The sequence below is a fragment of the Stegostoma tigrinum genome, chromosome 21 (genome assembly GCF_030684315.1).
Source record: "Stegostoma tigrinum isolate sSteTig4 chromosome 21, sSteTig4.hap1, whole genome shotgun sequence".
NCBI lineage: Eukaryota > Metazoa > Chordata > Chondrichthyes > Orectolobiformes > Stegostomatidae > Stegostoma > Stegostoma tigrinum.
Window position 1 is genome coordinate 36843514 of NC_081374.1, and position 24139 is coordinate 36867652.

The window sequence follows — 24139 nt, forward strand, 5'->3', positions numbered from 1 at the left end:
TTAGGATATCTGGTCAGCATGGACGAGTTGGACTGAAGGGACTGTTTCCATGCTGTACATCTCTGATTCCCCTCAGCCTCTTACACTCCAGGGAAAATAGCCCCAACTTATTTCAGCTTCTCACTATAGCTCAAACCCTTGAACCCTGGTAACATCCTTGTAAATCTTTTCGAACCCTTTCAAGTTTGACAACATCCTTTCTTTAGCAAGGAGGCTAGGATTGCACACAGTATTCTAAAATTAGCCTCACCTTTGTCCTGTAGAGCCACATTACCTCACAACTCCTTCACTCAACCCACTGACCAATAAAGGCCAGCATACCAAATGCCTTCCTCACTACCCTGACGACCTGCGACTCCACTTTCAAGGAACTATGAACCTGTACTCTAAGGTTGCTTTGTTCAGCAACACTCCCCAGGACCTTACCATTAAGGTGTATAAATCATGCCCGGATTTGCCTTTCCAAAATGCAACACTGTACATTTATCTAATTGAAGCTCCACACGCCACTCCTCAGCCCATCTAATCAAGATCCCATTGTACTCCGAGGTAATCTTGTTCACTGTCCACTACACCATCAATTTTGGTTTCTTCTGCAAACTTACTAATCTTACCTCTTATGTTCACATCCAAAACATTTTTATAAATGACAAAAAGCAATGGACTTAGCACTGATCCTTGTGGCACACCGTTGTTCAGAGGCATCCACTCTGAAAAGCAACCATCCACCACCACCCTCTGTCGCCCACTTTTCAGCCAGTTCTGTATCCAAATGGCTGTTCTACCTGCATTCCATGTGATTTTACCTTGCTAACTAGTCTACCGTGAGGAATCTTATTGAATACCTTACTGAAGTCCATACAGATCACATCCACCACTCTGTTCTCATCAATCCTCTTCAATACTTCTTCAAAAACTCAAGTTAGTGAGACATGATTTCCCACACACAAAGCCATGTTGACTATCCCTAATCAATCCTTGCCGTTCCGAATATATGTAAATCCTGTCCCTCAGGATACCCTTCAACAACTTGCCCACCACTGATGTCAGGCTCACCCATGTTTGGGTCACTGGCTTCTCCTTATCACCTTTCTTAAATAAATAGCGGCAGCACATTAGTGAATCTCCAGTGTTGCGGCACCTCATCTGTGGCTATCGATGATTCAAATATTTCAGCAAGGGGCACAGCAATCACTTTCCTAGCTTCCCACAAAGTTCTAGGGTACACCTGATCAGGTCCCAAAAACACAAATATGCACATTATACCCAATATTGCCAATTTTCCAAAATATGTTCGGTAATGGTCAAATTTCAGCCAGTTAGTATTACTCTGCTAGTTTCAACATAGGCCACATGGGTGGGGATTGATTTGTTCCTCATGTTTTTCTCCTAACTATTCAGGTATGAGGGGGGAGGAAATTAAAAAAAAGTCAATGGCCTTTTTAATGGATTCCATGGTCATCCTCTCTTCTGCTCTCTGAAAATGTTCATATACAAAGTCCAGCACAAAAAGCTGTTCCAAAAAATAATTTTAAACAGAACATTCAATAAACTTCATTCAGCATTCTAAAATGCGAAACTACTACAAAAGGATTCAATTATTGTACAAGACAAAATACAACGAGAAGATCTATTTATACAAACGTTTAATCAGGTTCCATATCTTTAATGGTTTGAGATTGTGACATTGATGTGATATTGTTGAAAGGAGAATTTAATATCAGTGGTAAGTTTTTTCCTCTTTTTGGCATAGTTTAGTTTCAATACTAAAAAGATGTAGGTATAAACCTCAATTTAGAAAAGTACTAAATTGAAATTAATACTTCTATTTATCTGACTTTTATTAATACCTTTCTGTCTCAATCAGGCTGTTGCACATTCCGGTTCCTCTTCAGGATTTAGTACATCATCCAGGCCAGTGTTTCTTGTTACAGAAGGCTGAGGGGCTGTATTTTAGATGATAAAATGTGAGGCTGGATGAACACAGCAGGCCCAGCAGCATCTCAGGAGCACAAAAGCTGATGTTTCGGGCCTAGACCCTTCATCAGAGGCTCCTGAGATGCTGCTGGGCCTGCTGTGTTCATCCAGCCTCACATTTTATTATCTTGGATTCTCCAGCATCTGCAGTTCCCATTATCACTGTATTTTAGATGATACGCTTTCAAATAGATGGTGAAGGCTCCATGGGATTTTATAGACAAGCAGAAAATTCCCCTGGTCGACTGACTAACACCGATCAGTAAACATTTCGTTCATCCCAATGCTGGTTTAGAAATTTTGGCTGAGCACAAAATGGCAGTACCACATACTTACAGGTAACCCAGGTATAGTTCTGGGAACCTGGTTTTGAATCTCACCTAGATTTTTAAAAATTAGCTTGTGATGAGGTCAGGGAATGCAAGCAGGTTGCATTTATCAAATTTACGTGTTTACAACTATTCCAGTCTTTGGGCTAAGCAATTTGCAGATGAATGAACATTTAATAATTCACTTTGTGAGAAATGTTTTTAGATTCAATTGAAAGCCTCACTTTAATGTTTCTGGGCAATGGATAAAAATTCAAAGCACTAATATAAAAAGGCAAAACCAGATTACAGTTCAATGCAAATACAAGGAATGCATTACTACAGAGTTAACATCATTCCAAGTTAGGACTGCTCAAAAGTAGAGCTGATATCACATTTTGATTTTGAATGAACTGTACTTCTAGTACCTTCATTATTAAGTTGTAATTTAGTTTTGAAGTGATCAAAAAAGTCTTCAAAGCCGCAGTGGTACTTCATGCCATAAAAGGTGGTCTAACTTTTCTTCCACTTTTTTTTTTGCAAGTTCGCTGCTGAATCTCAAACAAAAGGAGTGTGCCATTCTTTGCTTTCCACTAAATTGAGAGAAAATCTGGGAACAATACTTTCTGTTCAAATGATACCTATCCATTCTTTCTGAAAATAATGATGTTATTTTAAAAATACCACATCTGCATATTTTGTTTCCATCACAAATTTCTACATTCACATCTTTAATGGAAATGGGCTTTGTTGGCTTGTTACAAAGTTATGACTTCCTCCCAGTAGGTAGAAAGAGTTTCGGTTATGTCAACACTCGCCATTGTTTCATTACATTTTGGAGAATGACTTCCTTGAGTTTCTCACCAGCTGCCTTATACAGGCCACTGTGCAAACTTGAGAGTGCAGCTCTAGGGATGGCCCTTGGATTGCTGGGTTTCAATGTAATTATAGTCCCAGGGTTAAAGATTTCTCTTCAGCAAATGAGAGGAACTTTGACTGGGAGGGAAGGGATTGAGTTATCATGGTCCAACTAAGTATCTGTTAGATAAGCAGGATTAAAAAAAGATTTTGCTGAAAGAGTATAAGCAGTTAGAGACTAAATTAGGAAGTAGAACCACAAAGATAAAGGATCACTATTCGACCACTACTTGGTGAGAGTGAAATAGAATTTGAGAGCCGAATGTGTGGCTCAAAGATTGGTGGGGAACACATGGGGTTTTGATTCATGGGACACTGGCACCAGGACTGAGGAGAAAGGGAGTTGACCTTTGACATGGCCTTCACCTGAACCATAATGGGACCAGTGTATTGGTGAATCGTGTAGTTAGAGTTATGTTAAGCTCTCTGAGGTAAATAGTAGGTGAGGGCAAGGCGAAGTGGGGGTGGGGCAAGGCATTTGTGCAGGATAGTGACATAAATAATGTCAGACAGAGTATGACAAGAAAGGACAGCGTACACAAAAACAAGAATGCATCCAGAAATTGGGTCAGCGTAATGAAAAATGGTAGAAAGACAAAATCAAAGGGTCTTTATCTGAACCCATACAGCATTCTTAACAAAAAGAATGAACTGATAACACAAATAGAAGTAAATGTGTATGATATAACAGCCATTATAGTGACAAGATTGTAAAATGATTATTACTGGAGAATGAACATTTAGGAGTTTTTTTTTGGAAAGACAGGAAGAAAAGACCAAGAAGTGAATTGATCTGTTAATAATGAACAAGATCAGTCTAGTGGTGAAAAATTATCTTGATTCAAACATTCACAATGTGGAAACAGTTGGGGTGGAGTGAAGAAATAGCAAAGGAAAATAAATCAATGGTGGGAATCTTTTATATGTACTTGACAGTAGCTAGGTGACAGGACAGAGTATAAAACAATAAATAATGGGAGCTTGTGAGAATGGTATTACAGTAATCAGAGAGATTTTAACATTAATTTAGGTTGGAAGATGAAATTGGCACAAGTAGCCTGGACAATAAATTCACATGAATGTCTGAGACTGTCCAATGAAACTACATCTACTGGAACCAAACTGGAAATAAGGTATTTTACACCTAGTAATGTATTATAAGATATGATCAGTCGAAATGAATCCTTTAAATAATAGTGATCAGTAAATGATGAACTTCACATTCAGGTTAAAGGTGAGAAATGTAGGTCTGCAACTAATGTCTCAAACCAATAAGAAAGGCAATTATATGGGAATGGAGTAGAGTTGGGTAAAACGGAATAGGAAAATAGTTTAAAAGATGACAGTAGAGAAGCTGTGGAAGACAGCACAGAAGAAAAAAATTTCATAACTCTCAAAAAAATAAATTCCATTGAGGTAAAAATCTTGAGAAAAATGCATAATATTATGACTAACTAAGCAAATTAAGGAACAGCATCAATTCAAAGATGTACAATGCTGCAAAGATTCGTGATAGCCCAGAAGATCGGGAAAACTTTAGAAACCAAAGGTTAAGTAAAAAACCAGTGAAATGGGAGAAATTGGAATGTAACAAAAACTTAATTAGAAAATCTGCAAGTAGAACCTTTTCATTGTATAAATAAAGAAAGAGAGTAAGCTAAAGCAAGCGTTGGTCATTTGAGGGAAAGGCCAGGGAAACTAATAATGGGGAGAAAAACAATATGGTTTAGACTGTGAAAAAGTATTTTGTAATTATTCTCACAATGAAAGCTACAAAAAAATTCCAAAAATAGTAGAAACCATGAGGAAAAGGAGGAATTTAAAATAACCACAATTATCTGACAAAAATTACAAGGAATTCTAATCAGACTAAAGATAAACAAATCTCCTGGACCTGCTGACCAGCACCTGAGGCTCCTAAAGGAAGTGGCTCTTGAAACAGTCGCTGCATTGTCTGTAAGAATCACAGAATCCCTACAGCATGGAAAGAGGCCATTCAGCCCAAAGAGATCCACATGATATGTAAAACGACATAGCAGAACATGGTCACAGCCTGTGATCTTTGATTAAACAGTAGCAGTAGACTTGATTTGGAATAAACATTTTCATCCTGCTCTTCATAGACGTGGCAACTAGGTTTCAGGAGTCTCCAAAAGCATACAGTAAAGGAATGAAAAAAAGTGATGCGGACATGAAGAAGTGGATATTTGATATTTTATATTAAGTCCCACCTGCTCCAGAGGTATGTAATAATATCTCTGCGCAGGTTGAATTGAAAATGTCATAATACCTGAGAGATGAGACGGCAAGAGTAAGAATCAGTCAGCCAATAATCTCTCTCCACAGAAGAGGAAGTATGCAACTCAATTTTAATCTTTAATCTTCTAGTAAGCAAACTAGAGAATCAAATAGTACCTCAGGGCATTCTTGTATCATTAAGTAATTTTGCAACAAGATCTTTGACAATTAAACCAAAAGAGATTATGATTCTCAAACATGGTCAGGTGACCTATGAGAAGTTACCCTTCTTGCCTCAAAAATAATTTGAAACTCATATGTTTTGTGAGGAGCCGACTACAACACTTCAGACATGACAGTTTTATATTACTTCTGCCAATTCCCTCAAACATTATGAACAGAGTTGCCATTAGAATTCAAACTCTGTTCTGTTGCTTCTGCTTGTTACCCCTTACCTTCCTCATTCTTCAGTTCCTATCCCACAGTTCATTCAAAACTCAGAAGGTTCATATCCAATTACGCAAAAGATCCATTCATCTGTCATCTCTGCCTCTGGCAATCTAAACTGGCTCACAGCTACATTCAAGTAGGAATTTACTACAATGAGAATTACGATTTACCCCTCTCTATCTCTTGACCTCCACGATGATGCTGCTTCCCACCATTCAACACACTATCTTGTCATGCACCCTCTCCTCTCTTTGCCTCCCTTTTGGTGGTCAGTCATTTGGAATATATGTTTTCTAATTCACTTTACCTTTTCAATTTCATCACTTCAATTTCTCCTTTAAAGACTCTTTTTAAAAGCCAACTTGATGAAACTTTTTACCACTTCCAAAGCAGCCTCCTTTGGCTCAGCATTTGGTTTTATATGATTAAACCTCTATTTAGCAGCTTGGGGACATTTCGCTATCTCAACGCGTAAACGAAACATGTTCCTGTACTTCATTGGCCGAGAAGAACTTTGGGATAGCCAAAGAATTTGAACTGCACCATTTAACTTGTGTTCTGTTCCTGTTTCTTAACAGATGCAACCGATGTTGGGAGAACTGTGGTATAGTTATATTAAGGCAGCCCCTACATTGATCCCAAAATTCAAAGCAGAGCAGAACGGTTCTTGTTCTCCTTTTACTTACAGGGTCCTTGGTAGCCTTTCCACTTAGAATATCTCGTGCCTTTTTCTTAGTCATATTGAAGTTCTTTAGATATGCATCGTAGACGTGTTTCGCCAGTGATTTTAGATCAGCTATTACTGGGTTTTGAACTGTTGCTTCACTAGCTAGAAGTCCCGCAACTAGCTTTTTCTTCTCCGCTTCAGGCATTCGGCCAAATCTGATGGCTGTTACCAGAGAAAACAAAGTTATAATTGGCAAAGAATTCAGTTCATTTTGGTTAAGTATAAAATTAGCTTAAATTTAAATTATTTATTATTAGGCAGGTCTAGGAACAGAGATTTTGTTTTCAACAAGTATCACTGAAATTTTGTAGAGCAGTATAGTCTGCAAAGTTATTAGCATAAATTGAAAACAGGCAGCTCTTGATAAGCCAAATAACCGTTAATTCATCCCCTAATATGCAAGGATCAGCATTCATACCATTATTCATGGCTGTCATCTCATCAATTCCAGAAAATAGCAGGAAAGAATGATCAAGAACAATAAAGAACAATAGTTTTGCATGCATTACCAAGATTTAACACAGACAGATGAGTTTTGTGAACATTATAAAACATACAAAGGAGGGAGAAATGATAGAAATCAACACAGTACTTCAGTCCATCTTCCGCACCTACACAGGCCCCAAACCCCACCTCTTCCTCCGGTACATTGATGACTGTATCGGCGCCGCCTCTTGCTCCCCAGAGGAGCTCGAACAGTTCATCCACTTCACCAACACCTTCCACCCCAACCTTCAGTTCACCTGGGCCATCTCCAGCACATCCCTCACCTTCCTGGACCTCTCAGTCTCCATCTCAGGCAACCAGCTTGTAACTGATGTCCATTTCAAGCCCACCGACTCCCACAGCTACCTAGAATACACCTCCTCCCACCCACCCTCCTGCAAAAATTCCATCCCCTATTCCCAATTCCTCCGCCTCCGCCGCATCTGCTCCCACGATAAGACATTCCACTCCCGCACATCCCAGATGTCCAAGTTCTTTAAGGACCGCAACTTCCCCCCCACGGTGATTGAGAACGCCCTTGACCGCGTCTCCCGCATTTCCCGCGACACATCCCTCACACCCCGCCCCCGCCACAACCGCCCCAAGAGGATCCCCCTCGTTCTCACACACCACCCTACCAACCTCCGGATACAACGCATTATCCTCCGACACTTCCGCCATTTACAATCCGACCCCACCACCCAAGACATTTTTCCATCCCCACCCCTGTCTGCTTTCCGGAGAGACCACTCTCTCCGTGACTCCCTTGTTTGCTCCACACTGCCCTCCAACCCCACCACACCCGGCACCTTCCCCTGCAACCGCAGGAAATGCTACACTTGTCCCCACACCTCCTCCCTCACCCCCATCCCAGGCCCCAAGATGACATTCCACATTAAGCAGAGGTTCACCTGCACATCTGCCAATGTGGTATACTGCATCCACTGTACCCGGTGTGGCTTTCTCTACATTGGGGAAACCAAGCGGAGGCTTGGGGACCGCTTTGCAGAACACCTCCGCTCAGTTCGCAACAAACAACTGCACCTCCCAGTCGCAAACCATTTCCACTCCCCCTCCCATTCTCTTGATGACATGTCCATCATGGGCCTCCTGCACTGCCACAATGATGCCACCCGAAGGTTGCAGGAACAGCAACTCATATTCCGCTTGGGAACCCTGCAGCCATATGGTATCAATGTGGACTTCACCAGTTTCAAAATCTCCCCTTCCCCCACTGCATCCCTAAACCAGCCCAGTTCATCCCCTCCCCCCACTGCACCACACAACCAGCCCAGCTCTTCCCCCCCACCCACTGCATCCCAAAACCAGTCCAACCTGTCTCTGCCTCCCTAACCGGTTCTTCCTCTCACCCATCCCTTCCTCCCACCCCAAGCCGCACCCCCAGCTACCTACTAACCTCATCCCACCTCCTTGACCTGTCCGTCTTCCCTGGACTGACCTATCCCCTCCCTACCTCCCCACCCACACCTTCTCCACCTATCTTCTTTACTCTCCATCTTCGGTCCGCCTCCCCCTCTCTCCCTATTTATTCCAGTTCCCTCCCCCCATCCCCCTCTCTGATGAAGGGTCTAGGCCCGAAACGTCAGCTTTTGTGCTCCTGAGATGCTGCTTGGCCTGCTGTGTTCATCCAGCCTCACATTTTATTATCACAGTACTTCAGTATCTCAGTTTGCTTAGGAAAACAATGATAGCAAAATTACATCCAATCCTTAAAACCAGCAAAGAGTGAACTAACTCATTCAATGTCAACCACGGTGACATTGGTTGAAAAACAGATGCTTAAAATCAAGAGCTCCCCACTATTCTCCAAAATGCCAAGGGTCCGAGACAGCCACAAGAACAGGCAAGACAGCGTTATTCAAAAAATGTGAAAACAGAGTTTACAGTTAAACCCGAGTTTTTGCCTCTTTAAAAGCAAAACTTGCCTAATTAATTTTTCTTTGCATTTCTTTTTCCTCTTCTGATGGTGATCAGGATAAGAAACATTGGCTGACTTTCCTCCTTCCAAAACGTGGGTACAGTGAGCCAATTCTTTTTTCAAAACCATCAGATCAGTCAGACACAATTAACTCGTCAGAGATCAAGGCTAAACCTGGGCTTTCCTGGCAAGTATGATGCAATGGGCTCAATCATTTTTAAAGACAGGACTAATTCAAAAAGGGAACCAATGAGAATAAATAATAGAAGCAAGTAACTGCAGCGTATCAGAAATGAAGTGACAAGTTATCAACTGCTTTTTCAATAACTAATTCTTAGCATTTTTTGTCATATCAGATGCTTGTAAAGCACAACTTAAACAAAATAAGATGTATTAATACAATAATATATAAAATGCTTTATTTCTATATTGGAAAGCCATGAAGCCTGTCAACGTATTACATCTTACATTTTCATTTGTTTGTTTCAGCAACATTTACTCACCGTTATGTGACATCCCTAATGCCAAGCACTTCTGGAAACGACAATGCTGGCACTTATTCCTGTTCTTTTTCTGGATCTTACAGTTACGATCACATTTCTCGTACTTGAGCTTCATACGAATTGTTCTTCGAAAGAAACCCTGGAAGCCAAATTTTAGCTTAGTTTTAATCTAAGCAGTGAGACAAACATGATGTCAAATCAGAGTACGAGATAAATAAATGCACGTTTAATGATTAAATAAAATGCTAGCTTGGACAATATTTTATTCCTTATCTTACCAAGTTACTAAGTTATTTATAAATATTAGCATTTTACTTTACCACTCAAGAGACAGAACCACCTCATTTTGAAACTCCAAAGAATTAATAAGAGTAGCAAAATATTTTCCATATTTGATGTATACACGTATCTCCTGGAACTATCAATTATTTCTATTAGTTTAACTTTTCCATCACATGGTAAAGTAAGGTATAGTCACCATAGTCTTAGAGGACCGATTGGTGGTGCACTTAACCAAGGGCTCACCATGGCTAGGGACAAGTCTGAGAAGGTGGGACATAAGTGGTAGCTTCAGTGAATGCAGAAATTGCACCCACAGTATAGGCATCACTCTGTGTTGCAAACCAGCTATCCAGTCAACTCAGCTAATCAACTGCTGTATGAGAATCTCAACTTGTGTATTAACGATGGAGTTCTTCTAGCTCCCATCTCTTGCCACAACACCTGTGAAAAAACTGGCTTAACAGACAGCTCTTTTTTGTCATCCTGTCATAGCTAAACGTCTACTTGATCCAAACTGCAAATCTACTGCAGCTCCAATCCAAACTCTAGTGCCCACGTTAAAGAATATTGCATCCTTTCCATTAGCAGGACACAGCCTAAATTCTTCAAAAGTTTCGGTTTTACATGCAGTCATAAATCGTATTAAGGATTCGTAGCTTGACACAAAAAGCCTTTTGCTTTTTCAAAGATGGTTAACTAATATGGTCCACTAGCTTATCAGGGTGCATTGGTTTATCCATCTCCCGCCTGTTGCCTGTAACCCTCCCCATTCCTGCTTCCTCTAAAATCCTTGCCACTTGTGTCCGTGCTTTCCCATTTTATTTCTCAATTCCAATCATAGTTCCTCGCTCCCGACTCTGTCCCACCGCAGTTCACTGATTCTAAACCTAGTTAAGTGCATGTCTTTTCATACTCCAAAAATTCCAAAACAAAGTTGGCATAATGCACTTTTGAAGTCAACAGAAACAGTGACTTTAACTGGATAGAATTGATTAATGATTGAAATTCCAGGTCATAAACTCAATTTCTTAGGTGTCCAAAAAGGATTTAACCTCAGGTCTAAACATATTAAGACGATTCCTTTCAAGTGCTTCTTCAGCAGAAAGCTTTGGCAGCTTCCATGTGTTTGAGTAAAATTGCAATACTTATTTAAAATACAGATTTTGCAGATCACTGTATGAAACCAGTTTTTTTTTACATAGGTTCAAACAGATTATTAATCAGAGGAAGGGAAAGATTATGAACAATAACTGAAAGCTTAGCTGAAGTGACGGCTTTTAAAAGTGATTTTATTGAGAAGAGAGAGAATTGGAAGAGCAGGAGTTTCAGCATTTATGAAATAATAGAAGGCTCTGCACCATTTAAGGGAGAAAGGAAAAGGAACTTCACAGAATGCCAGAGTCAATAGACGTGCATTGGGTGTAGTGACAGGGTTGTAACGCAATGACATGGAGTACCTCACTATCATGAATCACACAAGCTAAAACTGAATTTACTGGATTCTTAAATGGGATTATGAGTATGGCAATTAGGACTACTGTTCAGTAAAGGATAAGCAGTAGCATGGACAGCTGGATTGAATGGTCAGTTTTTTTGCTGTAATTTCGATGTAATTCAGTAATCAGTATATCAATTTTCTTATGCAATTTCATCAGTTTCCCAGCAGACCCTATTCATTAAGTTACAATTTATTGAAATAAATTTGATGTCAACCATACTGTACCGTGGGCAAAAATTGTTAAATTTTTTCTACTGATTTCTATTTGATCTGATGATTATACTATACTCACACAAAAAAAAGGTTTTTAATTAACCTTGTTTCTAATCAAGAATACTACCGCCTTGCTCAGTTAGGGTATGCACTGCTTGAACTGAGCTATTGCTAGTAGCAATGATTCAATTTTGATTCAGTGTGAACTACCTTAATTATCTTTGCAGGATCTTTGTTAAGGATGCCACAAATTGTTACCTGAGGGTAAATGTGGTGAAAATTAGCCAGGCTTTCACACTTCATTTCAAAATTCGCATGCAGTGGTGACACAGACAGAGCACGCCATGTCCATCACTCAGAAGTCACTGGATCGAACGAGCCTGTACTATTTACATACTCAAACACTGAGAAACAGTACTTACTGCACGAATGGTTATATATCAGTTTGCTCGTGTCGCAGTGATTGCACAAATCTTGGTTCAAGTCCCACCCACACCAGAAATAGCTCCTAATAAGTTGATTCGAAGTGAGCCTTGTGGTGCAGTGGTAGTGTCCTTATCTCAGGACCAGAAGGACTGGGTTCAAACCCCACTTGGTCCAGAGTTGCATCACAGCCAAACTTCCCTCAAAACTGTACCCCACGGGTCCATGACTGGCGGACTGCAGCCGTTCATAGCACTGACCCCCAGCTTCATATGGACCACGGAGGTCTGCGCAGAAGCAAAAAAATTAGTCAGAACATTGGTCATAATTCTTTATTCCTCCCTCCTCCATCTACACAGACCTCTTAAGTCCGTACGGACAGCAACCTTTGGAACCGGAAGTCAATGCTGCGATCCGCATCGGCATGCCAATCACATACTCGGAGTGTGCATGCAGCTTGGAGGGGAACATTGTAATCAACCTATTCATGTGACCAAACATCCATCACTTCTCACTAAGAGAGACTCCTGCTAGAAATTCTTGAGTGAATGCCTAACTTGACTGTGATGTTCTTAATAAACAGCCTGACACTTGCCTAAATTCACACATTGAATGGCCTGTTATTATGCCAGAGGTATTCTTAGTGGATAGAAGTGACTGATCTTGGAGTCCAATGAGCAACAGTCCATGTACGTACTCTGACTTTGATATGCTCAGCATTCTGTTGTTTTTCCACTCCACATGGATGCTAGCCAGCAATATACACAATTGTGTTTTCTACATTCACTGGATACTCCAACTGTGCTTAATTGAAATTCCAAATGCAGATTTTAGTCTATTGTAGGAAGTTCCTTCTTTGATTGATTTCCAATCGATTGAAATTCAAACAGAGAACCTGGCCCTCCGGTTTTCCATCTCAACTAACTGTTCATTTCAAGGCCTTAAGATACATGAACTATTTTATAATAAAAACAAACTAATTCAGAACACAAATATTTGTTTGGCCAGGTACATTGTTCTGAGCAATCAACTTTATATTGAGTATTGTGACCTCACTAGAAAGGAGCACTACCCAAGAAGGATTAGCCAATGAAATACGAAAGCTCAGATCAATAAGCATTAAGATAATGAGAAAATAATGCAAGCAAGCATGAATGTTGTTCTTGGTCAATAGCATCCTCCATCCTACCAGTACTGACCACAAAACATTAGCTAAAGTCTCACATTGGTAACTTGATCCCAGGCTTCCAGTAGCAGGAGATGCTTGGGCACAATCTCAAGTGGCGCTATAGCTTTCCCTTTTCTTTGGTATCTCGTATGAGGATAAACTTATTCACATAGAGTTAAGAGATAAAACACTATCTGAAAAGAATGATAAAACCAGATCCATAGGAACTTCGAAAAGATAACTGGGCATATACATGAAGGTGACTAATTTTCAGCGATAAGTTGATCAAATAGAATTTAAGACCAACTTAGACAGAAGAGGCTACATGGGCACTTTTCTTCTGCAAGGTTCGGATTTCACTGTTAGCTGTATCTTAAGAATAGATTTTAAGAAAGCGGCTAGCCAGATGGACCTCATGGCTCCTCCATTATTCAGTAAGATAATGTTCAATACCCTCTGCTCGTGCTCTGCTTTCCCCACTCCTCAATTTCTTCGTGCCGAAAAAGGTCTTGACCTCTGGCCTGGATATATTCAATGCCCTAGTTTCATAGTCCTCTGGGGTGGATATATCCAAGAATCATAGCCCTCAGTGAATAAATTTCTTAACTCTGCTGAAATGGCAGACCCCTTATTCTATGACCACACCCAAATTCCAGGCTCTCCAGCAACGGGAAGTAATCTCTTAACAAGGTTGTTGACTTGCTCACCAAACTGGCTTTTCTTGTTCAGACATTTCATCACCATGCTAAGTAAACACCATCAGTGAAGCCTCCGACGAAGCAATGTTATTCTACTCAGCTTAGAATTTATACTGTCTGGTCCGTTACGGTCAGTACTGTCATTTCTGGTTTTGATCCGTATGGATTTATTTTTGAGGTCCAATTCTATATGTTTGTTGACTGAAGTATGGGTGGAGAACCATGCCTCTAGGAAATCCCGTGTGTGTCTATGTCTGGCTTGAGCTACTATGGTTACTTTGTCCCTGTAAAACTGATGGCCTTCACTGTCTGAATGGACCACAACATGCAGAACGATGTCATTTATAAAATACCATGCGACAACAGCTACAAACATTACATCGGACAGGCAGGAAGGAAACGAGCCATCAGAATACACAAACATCAGCTAACAGCAAAACAGCACAATGAACTCTCCTTAATATCAGTACACGCAGGCAATGAAGGAAGAACCTTTACTCCTTTACTGCACTACCTCTATCAATTCTCACTGTTACTTCATAGAACTTAATCTGGTTCGTCACATATGATTTGGGCTTGACAAAGCAACATTGGCTGTATTTTGTTAACACGTGTTACACCAAATGAGAATTAATTTGTCCTCAATGGTAGTCTTTCCCAGCATCAACATTAAATTCATTGACCTGTAGTTTCTGTTCTTAGCTCTTTTGTTTTCCACCCGCCTTTCATTGAGTCAGGGAGTGAGACTTTAAAAGAAAAATGAATTCCATTTATATAGTCCTTTTCAGGTCCACCAGTTGGCCAAAGTGAATATATGGGTTATGAAGTAGCCATTGCCACAATGTGGGAAATAACTCATGCATTTACAGCACGAGGCTATTCTGCCCATCATGTCTGTGCCAGTCAAAGACTGGACTTCATTAATCCCTTTTCCAGCATTCAGCCCATAGCCCTGGACATTATAACAACGTAATTGGGTATCTAAATACTGCTTAAATGTTTCAAATGAGTTTCTCACTCAACCACCTTTTCAAGCAGTGAGTTCTGGACTCCCAATACGGTCTAGGTTAAATAAAAAATTCTCAACTCCCCTCTTAGCCTCTCTATCGTGTTAAATCTATGCTCACCCCCACCCCGCCCCCGGGTTATTGATCTCTCTATTGGATAAAATGCTTGCCTAACCACTTTATCTGTGATCTTCAATCTTATACACCTCTACCAGGTCCTCACTGAACAACTTATGCTGCTCCACTGAAGACAACCCCAGCCTATACAATCTTTCTTCACACCTCAAACCGTCCAGTGCAGGCAGCATTCTGGGAAAGCGCAATCCTCTCTGACAATCACGTCTTTCCTATAACATTGTATCCAGTTCCGGCCTAACTTGTGCTTTATAAAGTTCTATGGTTTTATACACTTCTTATTTAGTTCCAGCATAGCCTCCTGCTCTGGAAGGCATTTCATAAAGTACCATATTAATGGTTTTGCAGAAATTAAAAGCTCACAGTGTAGGAGGTAACATGTTGGCAGATGTGACTAACAAGCAGCTGAGAGAGTAGAAACAAATGGGTCTTTTTCAGGCTATCAGAATTGGCATACCACAGGTGTTGGTGCTAGCACCTCAACTCTTCACAGTTTAAATAAAACAGTTTATGAGGACATTAAAGTTATGCTTGCTTATTTTGCTGTTGAGAGAAAGATACATATAAAAGTGAGTTGTGAAGTGTATGTAAGGAGCCTCCAAAGGCATGAGCACGGTGGCTCAGTGGTTAGTACTACTGCCTCACAGCACAAGGGACCCAGGTTCAATTCCATCCTTGGGCAACTGCCTGGGTGGAGTCTGCACACACTGCCCATGACTGTGTGGGTTTGCTCCCATGGTACAAAACTGTGACTATGCTAAATTGTCCAGGGGTACGCAGGCTGAGTGGATTAGCCACAGGAATCGCAGGTTTACGGAGGGTGAGTCTGAGTGGGATTCTTTTTGGAGGGTCAGTGCAGACTCGATGGGCTGTGTGGCCTGCTGTAGGAATTTTATGATTCTATACAAAGGGATATAGCCAGTTTAAGTGACGAGGCAAAGATCTGGCAAATGGAGTATAATGTGGGAAAAAGGGCAAGTGCTCATTTTGGCAGAAAGAAAGAATAATAAGAATTTATCTAAAATGGTAACAGAGTTCGCAGTACACAAAAAATGCAGAGAGATCTGGGAGCCCTAGTGCATGAATCAGAGGTTTAGTATAGAGGTACAGGATGTAATCAAGAAAGCTTATAGAATGTTACATTTTTTGCAAGAGGAACTGAATACAAGGGTAGGGCAGTTATCTTCAGTTATACAAAGCATTGCTGAGACTACACGTGGGAGTACTTTGTATTGTACTAGTCACTGTACTTACAGAAGGACGCCAGTGATTGAAAGCAGCTCAGAGAAGGTTTACTAGACCACTATCTGGAATGAGCAGATTTCTTCATGAAGAAACGCTAGATAGGATAAGGTTGTATATCCTTTGGAGTCAAGAGTCAGGTGATTTAATTGAAACATAAGATCGTGAAAGGTCTTGACTGGATAGGTATAAAAAAGGATGTTACCACCTTTGGGAGGATCTAGAACTAGCAGTTATAGATTAAAAGTAAGGAGGTGCCCATATTTTATTTATTTGTCACGTGTACCTAAGTACAATGAAAAGCTTTCTTTACAAGCAGTACAGGCAGACATAGTAAGCATAGACATACAAATCATAGGGTGAAAACATACTTAGAGTCATACGACATACAGTGCATAGTGCCTGCATGAGGCATGATCAACATTAACTTCAAATAATGCTGATCTTGCTACAATTCATTCATCCATCTAACAACGGCCAGGAAGAAGCTGTTCCTGAACCTGCTGGTGTGTATTCAAGCTTCTGTATCTTCTACTGGACAAATAATTACAGGACAGCATTACTGGGGTCCAATGGGTCTTTGATGATGTTAGCAGCCTTTCCAATAGCAACAAGCCATGTAAATGGAGGCCATGGATGGAAACTTGGCCTCCATGATGATATGGGTCGTGCACACAACCTTACATAGTTTCTTATGATCCAGGTCAGAGCAGTTGCTGTACCAGACAGACAGTTATACACCCAGACACTATGATTTCAATGGTGAATCTGTAATAGTTAGTGAAGGTCCTTAAGGACATGCCAAAATTGCCTGAGCCACCCAAGGCAAGAAGAGGTGTTGTTGTGCCTTCTTGATGATTACATCTACATGGGAAGTCTAGGACAAGTTGTCGGTTATCATCACTCCTAGGAACTTGATGCGCTCCACGGATAGGGCATGTTTTCTTCCTTTCTTTCTGAATGGTTAATGATTAGTTCTTTAGTTTTACCAACATTGAGAGAGAGAGGTTGTTCTCACTACACCATGTCACCAAACCCTCTATCTCCTTTCTAAACTCCAACTCACTCATTGTTATTAGACATTCATCTTATCAGTGGTGCCATCAGCAAATTTGTAGATGGTGTTCATTCAGAATTTGATAACGCAGTCATAGGTGTACAGTATGGGGCTGAGGATGGATCCCTGGGGGTTCAAGTATTCAGTGTTATCGTAGAGGAGGTGCAGTTGTCTATCTTCCCTGACTGCAGTCTGTGTATCAGAAGGCTGAGGGTCTAATTGTAGAGGACAGAGCCAAGACCAAGGTCTTCAGTTTTGAGATCAATCTGGAGGGGATAACGGTGCTGAAGGCAGAGCTGTAGTCGATGACGTAGGTGTCCTTGTCGTCCAGCTGTACCGTGAATGAGTGCAGGTCTAGGAAAATGGCATCCACTGTGGCCTGCTGCATCAGCAGGCAAATTGTAGGGGATCGAGGCAGGCTGGGAGACTAGAGATGGTGTGGGCCGTGACCAGCCTCTTGAAGCACTTCATGATTGTGGAGGTCAGAGCCAATGGGTATTAGTCTTTCAGGCACATTGCATGTGTTTTTTTTTTAGGTACTGTGATGATGGTGATCTTCTTGAAGCAGATGGGGACTTTGACTTGTAAGAGGAAGAGGTTGAAGATGTCAGTAATTACCTCCAAGAGTTGATCTGCACAGGATCTAAATGCCCATCTGGGCCCATTGCTTTCCTGGAGTTTACTTCCAGGAAGACTGCTCTGACTTCTGCAGCAGGGACAGTGGGCACAGGTGCACTAATTGGGGCAGGTGACATCACACCACTGGCATTGAAAGTTTTGAGCACAAAGTCCTGTGAAAGCCCCAGCGCAAATAGACATCCAGTCACAGACATTCTACCACCTGCCTCTCATCTAATTTTTGGTCCAACATGCTACTTTGCCTTTAGATCCCATGGAGTTACTTTTTTGACTGTCTGTCATGAGGAATCTTCTGGAGTTCTAGGCTATGTGAAGTGGATTACCCTCATCAACCCTGGTTACCTAGTCAGTCAAAAAATTCTACCAAAATGTGTTAAAACTTAACCTTCCCTTATATACCCGACACCTCATAGAACATACAACAATACAGCATATGAATAGACCTTCTGGCCTATGCCCAAGGGGGAGAACCCACAGGTTCCAGAACAAGTGGAAAGAGTCTAGGAGCTAGACACATTTTGATCCTGCACCATTTGCAAGTTTGCAGCTTTCATATGGTTAACTTGCTTGTTCAAGACAGTCTCTCCTACCCAAACTTTATGTCACAGGGCCTGACCTCACGTCAACCATGTCTCTGACCCAGGCAGGGCCATTTCTGTGGTCCCTGCATCAAACTTCATCCCCTGAAGTAAATAGTCCTCTTTCACTTGGCAGAGTCTGACGTTCTGCACTGGGATTCCTGATTCCATTTCACCCTCTCCTCCAGGTCCGGGAAGATCAGATTTAACCTCGTGCAGCATCTTCCTCCCATTCACAACCCTGCTACAGCCTTCCTAGAGTTGCATGAAGGGTGGCCCAATAATCAAAAACAGGAACCAGGACAGTTCAATATCTAGTGAAGCTGTGGGCTGTTTCTTTAAGCCTGCCTTCAAAGTTTGGACTGCTCCTTCTGCCAGACCATTGAACAATGGGTGGTATGGAGCTGTCCTACGATGACGATTATTCAATTTTAGGAAATGCTCAAATTCCCTGATAGTAAATGATGGCCCACTTTTTCTGACCAAAACTTCCAGAAGTCCACGTATTGCAAAAGATACATGCATATTTTTATATCATTGTTCCCATGTTTAGTTGACAAACTCTACGCACATTCAGCCATTTTTAGTAGGTGTCCACAATAAGAACACTGAGCCCACAAAAGGACCTGCATAGCCGATGTGTCACAGAGTCATGCCCATGAATGGTGTGACCAGAAACTCTTCCAGGGGCCAGTGGGAGGCAGCTCAACACATCCATATTTGCTTCTTGGTCTCCCAGATGGTGATCCAACTTGAAATTATATGCACTGAGTATTAAGACTCCACCACTGATTTCAGTCCGAAGCTATGGATGGCAATGTCTTGCCCTCTTTAGAAGTTACACCACACCAGGTTATAATCCAACAGATTTATTTCCATAGTACTCTCCAGCGCAAGTAAAGACCTAAGCTCCGGTCAGATGCGGGAGGCAGGGCACCTTTGTTGCCCTTACTTTATCTTCTAAGTAGTGAAACCTGGTCTTGACAACTCTATATCCCATGTCAGTCACTTGGGGTGCCTGGAACACAGTTTTTCCCCTTCCAAGGAGTACACCTGCCTTGCAGAAATGTCTAAGCTCCTTTTTGGTCTTCCCCGTTATTAACATGTCATCTAGGTGAACGGTGACCTGGATAGACCTTGTCTGCTGGAAAATTGCACAGGCTGACGATATCCCCAATGGAAGTCTCATTTATTGTTACAAACCCTAATGGGTATTAATTGCAACCTTCTTCTGCCAACCCTCATCTAAACACAACTGCTAGTACACATGGCTCAGCTTCTTGAAGGACAGTCTCCCCGCCAGCTGAATGTGTAAATCCTCCAAACAATGGACTGGGTATATGTGCAGCTGTGAAAAGCTGTTCCTTTTTACCCCATAAAACACAAATCAACCTGTCAGGTTTCACAACTCGTGCTACCCGTTCTGCAATATGGGCCATTTTAATATTTCCTTTACTTTCCAGCTTTCTGCCTCTACTATTGCAAATGGCACTGGGCAGGACCTGCAAAATCATGGAAAGAGACCAGGAGGGTCTATAAAGATACTAGAGCCAGAGTTGTACCCTTAACCTGTGCAAGGATCCCCCATGTAGGCTCACACTCTAGCCGAGGTCTTGCGCAAACTTGAGGGTTGAAGTCCAGAGTGAATTTTGTTAAAAGCTGGGGTCAGTGATCACTGAAATGGTTGCACCAGTATCAATCTCCATTAGAACCAAGTGTCCATTTAATCAAACATTTATTTTGATTGGCTCTGATTTGGATGTTGCTAAGCAATTAAACTGTTTCAAACTATATGAAGGTGGATTTTCTAGGGTGGTATCCAAGTGTGCACAGCCTATGAGTTCTGGCTCCATTTAGGTCTAGTAGAACTCTTGCTGTTGATCTACATATCAGTAGCAACTACAATGGCTTGCCAGCCCTGATCCTCAAGCAAGTTTTAACCATTTGGCCTAGGCTTCGCCTAGATTTAGGGTTTTGCTGTGGACTGACCTACAGTACTTCAGTTCAGAATGTGTCCCGAGTGACACAAGGCAATTGCCTTCACTCAAATAGTGTTCTCCAAGCTGGCTGGTGAGGGTGTTCACTTTCATCAGAATAGCCTGTAACTCCACTTGCCACATTTTCCAATAATAAAGCCAGTTGCAGAGTCTGTTTGAAGGCCAGTTGGGCTTCAGCTAGTCTGCCTTTTCGCATGGTTACATCATTAATCCTACATACCAAATGGTCTGTCAGCATTTCACTAAGGGATAAACCAAAGTCATATGCTTCTGCCAGTCGTCTTTACCGGGTCAAAATCCCAACCAGATTCCCTGGTTCTCGAACTGCTGAGCAAAATCGATAGCATCTCAGAATTAGAAGCGGCTTGGGGTCATAACTTCCCTTAACTAAATCCATCAACTGGAAGATTTTAATATCTTGTTCCTCAGGTAAAGTTAAACTCCTAAGAACTGTAAAAGCTGTGGGTCAACAAGCTGTGTGCAGGATTAGTCATAGTGTTATTTCTTCTGGGCAGATAAAAAGCATTCTTTCCACATACTGGGCCCAGTCTTTGATGGCATGATCAAATGAGTCAAGCTTGCCAAACAAAGGCAACGATGTCAGAAAGGCTTACCCCAACTCAAAGACAACTGTTGTAAGCAAATTTCTTCAAGAGCATACTTTTCTCTCATTGCCACTGAAATAACTCTATATGGGCCAGTATCCCATCACCAAGTCACCCTTCACACAAGGAGAGTACTTTGACACTGATCCAGCTTCCTCACAGCCAGCTCAAGTGAACAGAACCTCCAACACTCCTGTTTATAATCTGTCAGCCAGGGTTCCCTGATTGGAGCAGATTAGCAGCCCAATCAGGGAACTCATTTAACGTGGTCCACTGGCTGACCTTGTTACAGTTACTACGTTGCAAAATAGAACTGGAAAAGGGTTCTTGAAACCCTTTTGCGACTAACCCTCAGTTTCCTAGTGCTCATTTTTTGTAACAATTTTATTTGTAATTAACCAAACTTATTTGGTCATTGGATAATTCTCTCACCGAATTCTATCTTTGGAGTTTCATTTCACACACTGCAGTTGCCTTCTGACATTTCCCTGATAGTCTTGAATTAATGAATCTGCATGGATTAATCTACTAAATAAAAACTGAAAAAACTGCAGATTCTGCAAAATCAGGAACAAGAACAGAGTTGCTGGAAAAGCTCAGCAGATCTGGCAGCATTGGTGAAGAAAAAAAAAGTTACCATTTCGGGTCCAGTGACCCTTCCTTGTTATTGTTGTTAATCATCTACGACTAGTCTGATTCATTGGAGTAGCTCGCAAGGGATGATGGGAATTACCATTGTTTGATCAATAATGCAAACTGCACTTATAATCCGATTCCTTCCCGGTGGTGAAGTAGTTGAAGCACACAATCATTTTCTGAATAAAGGGCCCTGACCTGAAACGTCAAGCTTTCCTGCTCCTCTGATGCTGCTTGGCCTGCTGTGTTCATCCAGCTTGACACGGTTATCTCGGATTCTCCAGCATCAGCAGTTCCTACTATCTCTGAAGCACTCAATCACTCTGTAGCTGAACCCTGCTAACTCAGTATGGATGACCAAGGATTTAACTACCAGATGTGTGACCCCCCCATTATATAATTAAACTTGCTGAGCAATCCTTTGTAATTCATATGATTTAGGTTATTCCTGCTCATAGCATATATAACTAATCCCTTGTTGCATAAAAATGAATTTGAGAATATAGTTCATTAATTTTGTACACACCTCGTGGTTTTGTCATTGTTCCTCCCTGTACCACAATAATACACTTAAATCTGATGAATTTTTGTTAAGTGTCTGCATGAAACACTAAAACTGAAGTTATATTAGACACTGGAGTCAACGTGGCCAGAATGAAACAAAACCTAAAACTGAAGTTTTTTTTCAAAACAAATAATCAACCTGTTTGGGACACGCTCTGACTCAACATCTTGAGATGAGACTTTAACCTGAACCAGAAATAAGGCCATTACCACTGTGCACAATAGCCCTTAAGGCTTTACAATGTTAACCAGCTTACATTGGCTGCTTATGATTATGTGCTTAAGATATTGATCTAATTAGTATTTGTATGATTATGATGACAATTAACTATTTAAATAAGTTGTGCTGAGAGAAAGCAAAAAGTCACCAGACTTCATAATCAGACTTCAATAAATGGACAAACTCCTTGATAAATTCTCCAGTATACAAATAAGGTTGGCTGCCAAGCTGCCTTTACTATCTAATCCAACTATATTTTAAAATACACGTGTCATTTAACCGGTTAACCAACAGGTTAAAAATTCAGCCAAAGCATCACATATATGAGTAAAACAGACCCCAAACCAAAGCAGTCATGAGGATGGAAAAAGGAGATACAATGGGTGCTGGAAATCAGAAAAAGCAGCACAAAATACTAGAAATACTCAATCGGGGCCAAAAATATAAGAGGAAGTTGGTTTCAAGGATGTCCTATAGGAGAAATAGAAAAACAGAGGCCAAAATTATAGGAATTTTCAAAAAGGAAGAGCGGACAAAAACGTACAGAAATTCTATAGGCTCTTTGGCTTGCGAGCATTCTTTCCTTCCAACCTTCTGTTCTGGTTTTGAGCTGAAGTTATTGACTGATTGGAATATAGTCACTAGACGCTCACTATTTTCCACTAATACCCAACATTGCTCATGTGAATGCTAAGTGATTTTCAGCGAACTACTCAATCATGCAGGGCATCACAATATCACAACTGAGACTGGAGACTATTTTCATTTTATCCCTGACTTGCATGAGAGGACATCTATAGTTAATCACTAACTTTACCAACTGTTTCTGCAGCTTGGATTAAAAAAAATTCAGGTTCAACCGCAGTCTTCTTGGTCTACAGTCAAATTGCAGTCTGCTGTTGCTTTCAACCTACGTAAACAGTACACTGCTCATACTCACCTGTTATGTTTCATGCCTGGAATTTACAATATCAATGGTTGGTTAACTGAACTAAGGAGAAAGTATGACAGAGATTAAATGGCAAACTAAACCTGATCAAACCACGTCACGTTTTGAAAGCAAATAGTTTGCTCAAAGCATCTTAGAACCATAGTGTTCTATAATTGTTTTACTTCATTTTAAAGTACTTATCCAAACGTTAAAAGAACTAAAATTAATTGAGTCAATTGTTGGCAGAAATTGAGTGACATTTTCACACAATCACACATCCATCCCCCAACCCTCTGATACACTCACGCAAGTGATTCAGAATATACTGAAAGTAAGATCTCAGTAAGTTTTATACAGATCCAAAGCACCACTGAAATCACTCCAAAATACCAATTAGAATACAATAGATAAGATAAAAAAAGTATAATTAGCACAAAAATACTGAACAATTTTTTGACGACATTTTGCAGAGACTTTCCACTCGTCACATCTATGTATTATAGAATTTCTCTCACAGCCAAAGGGTTGGATTACCTTTAATCTAATTTCCATATAAAGCAGGGCATGTGATGTTAAGTAAGTGGGTCTAGGCCCGGAACGTCAGCTTTTGTGCTCCTGAGATGCTGCTTGGCCTGCTGTGTTCATCCAGCTCCACACTTTGTTACCTTCTACGCTTTCTAGTGCAACTCTGACATGGAAA

At 41.0% G+C, this 24139-nt stretch overlaps 1 protein-coding gene across 3 annotated transcripts in view; it reads right to left on the bottom strand.

Moving 5' to 3' along the window:
* Window positions 1–24139, bottom strand: part of ppardb (peroxisome proliferator-activated receptor delta b) — a 77404-nt gene that overhangs the window by 24037 nt on the left and 29228 nt on the right. For all 3 annotated transcript variants that reach the window (XM_048553531.2, XM_048553532.2, XM_048553533.2), the window contains exons 4-5: window positions 9547–9685; window positions 6578–6780 (exon numbers count right to left, since the gene is read on the bottom strand). In XM_048553531.2, coding sequence (XP_048409488.1) covers window positions 6578–6780; window positions 9547–9685 — 342 coding nt within the window. The remainder of the gene's footprint in view (window positions 1–6577; window positions 6781–9546; window positions 9686–24139) is intronic.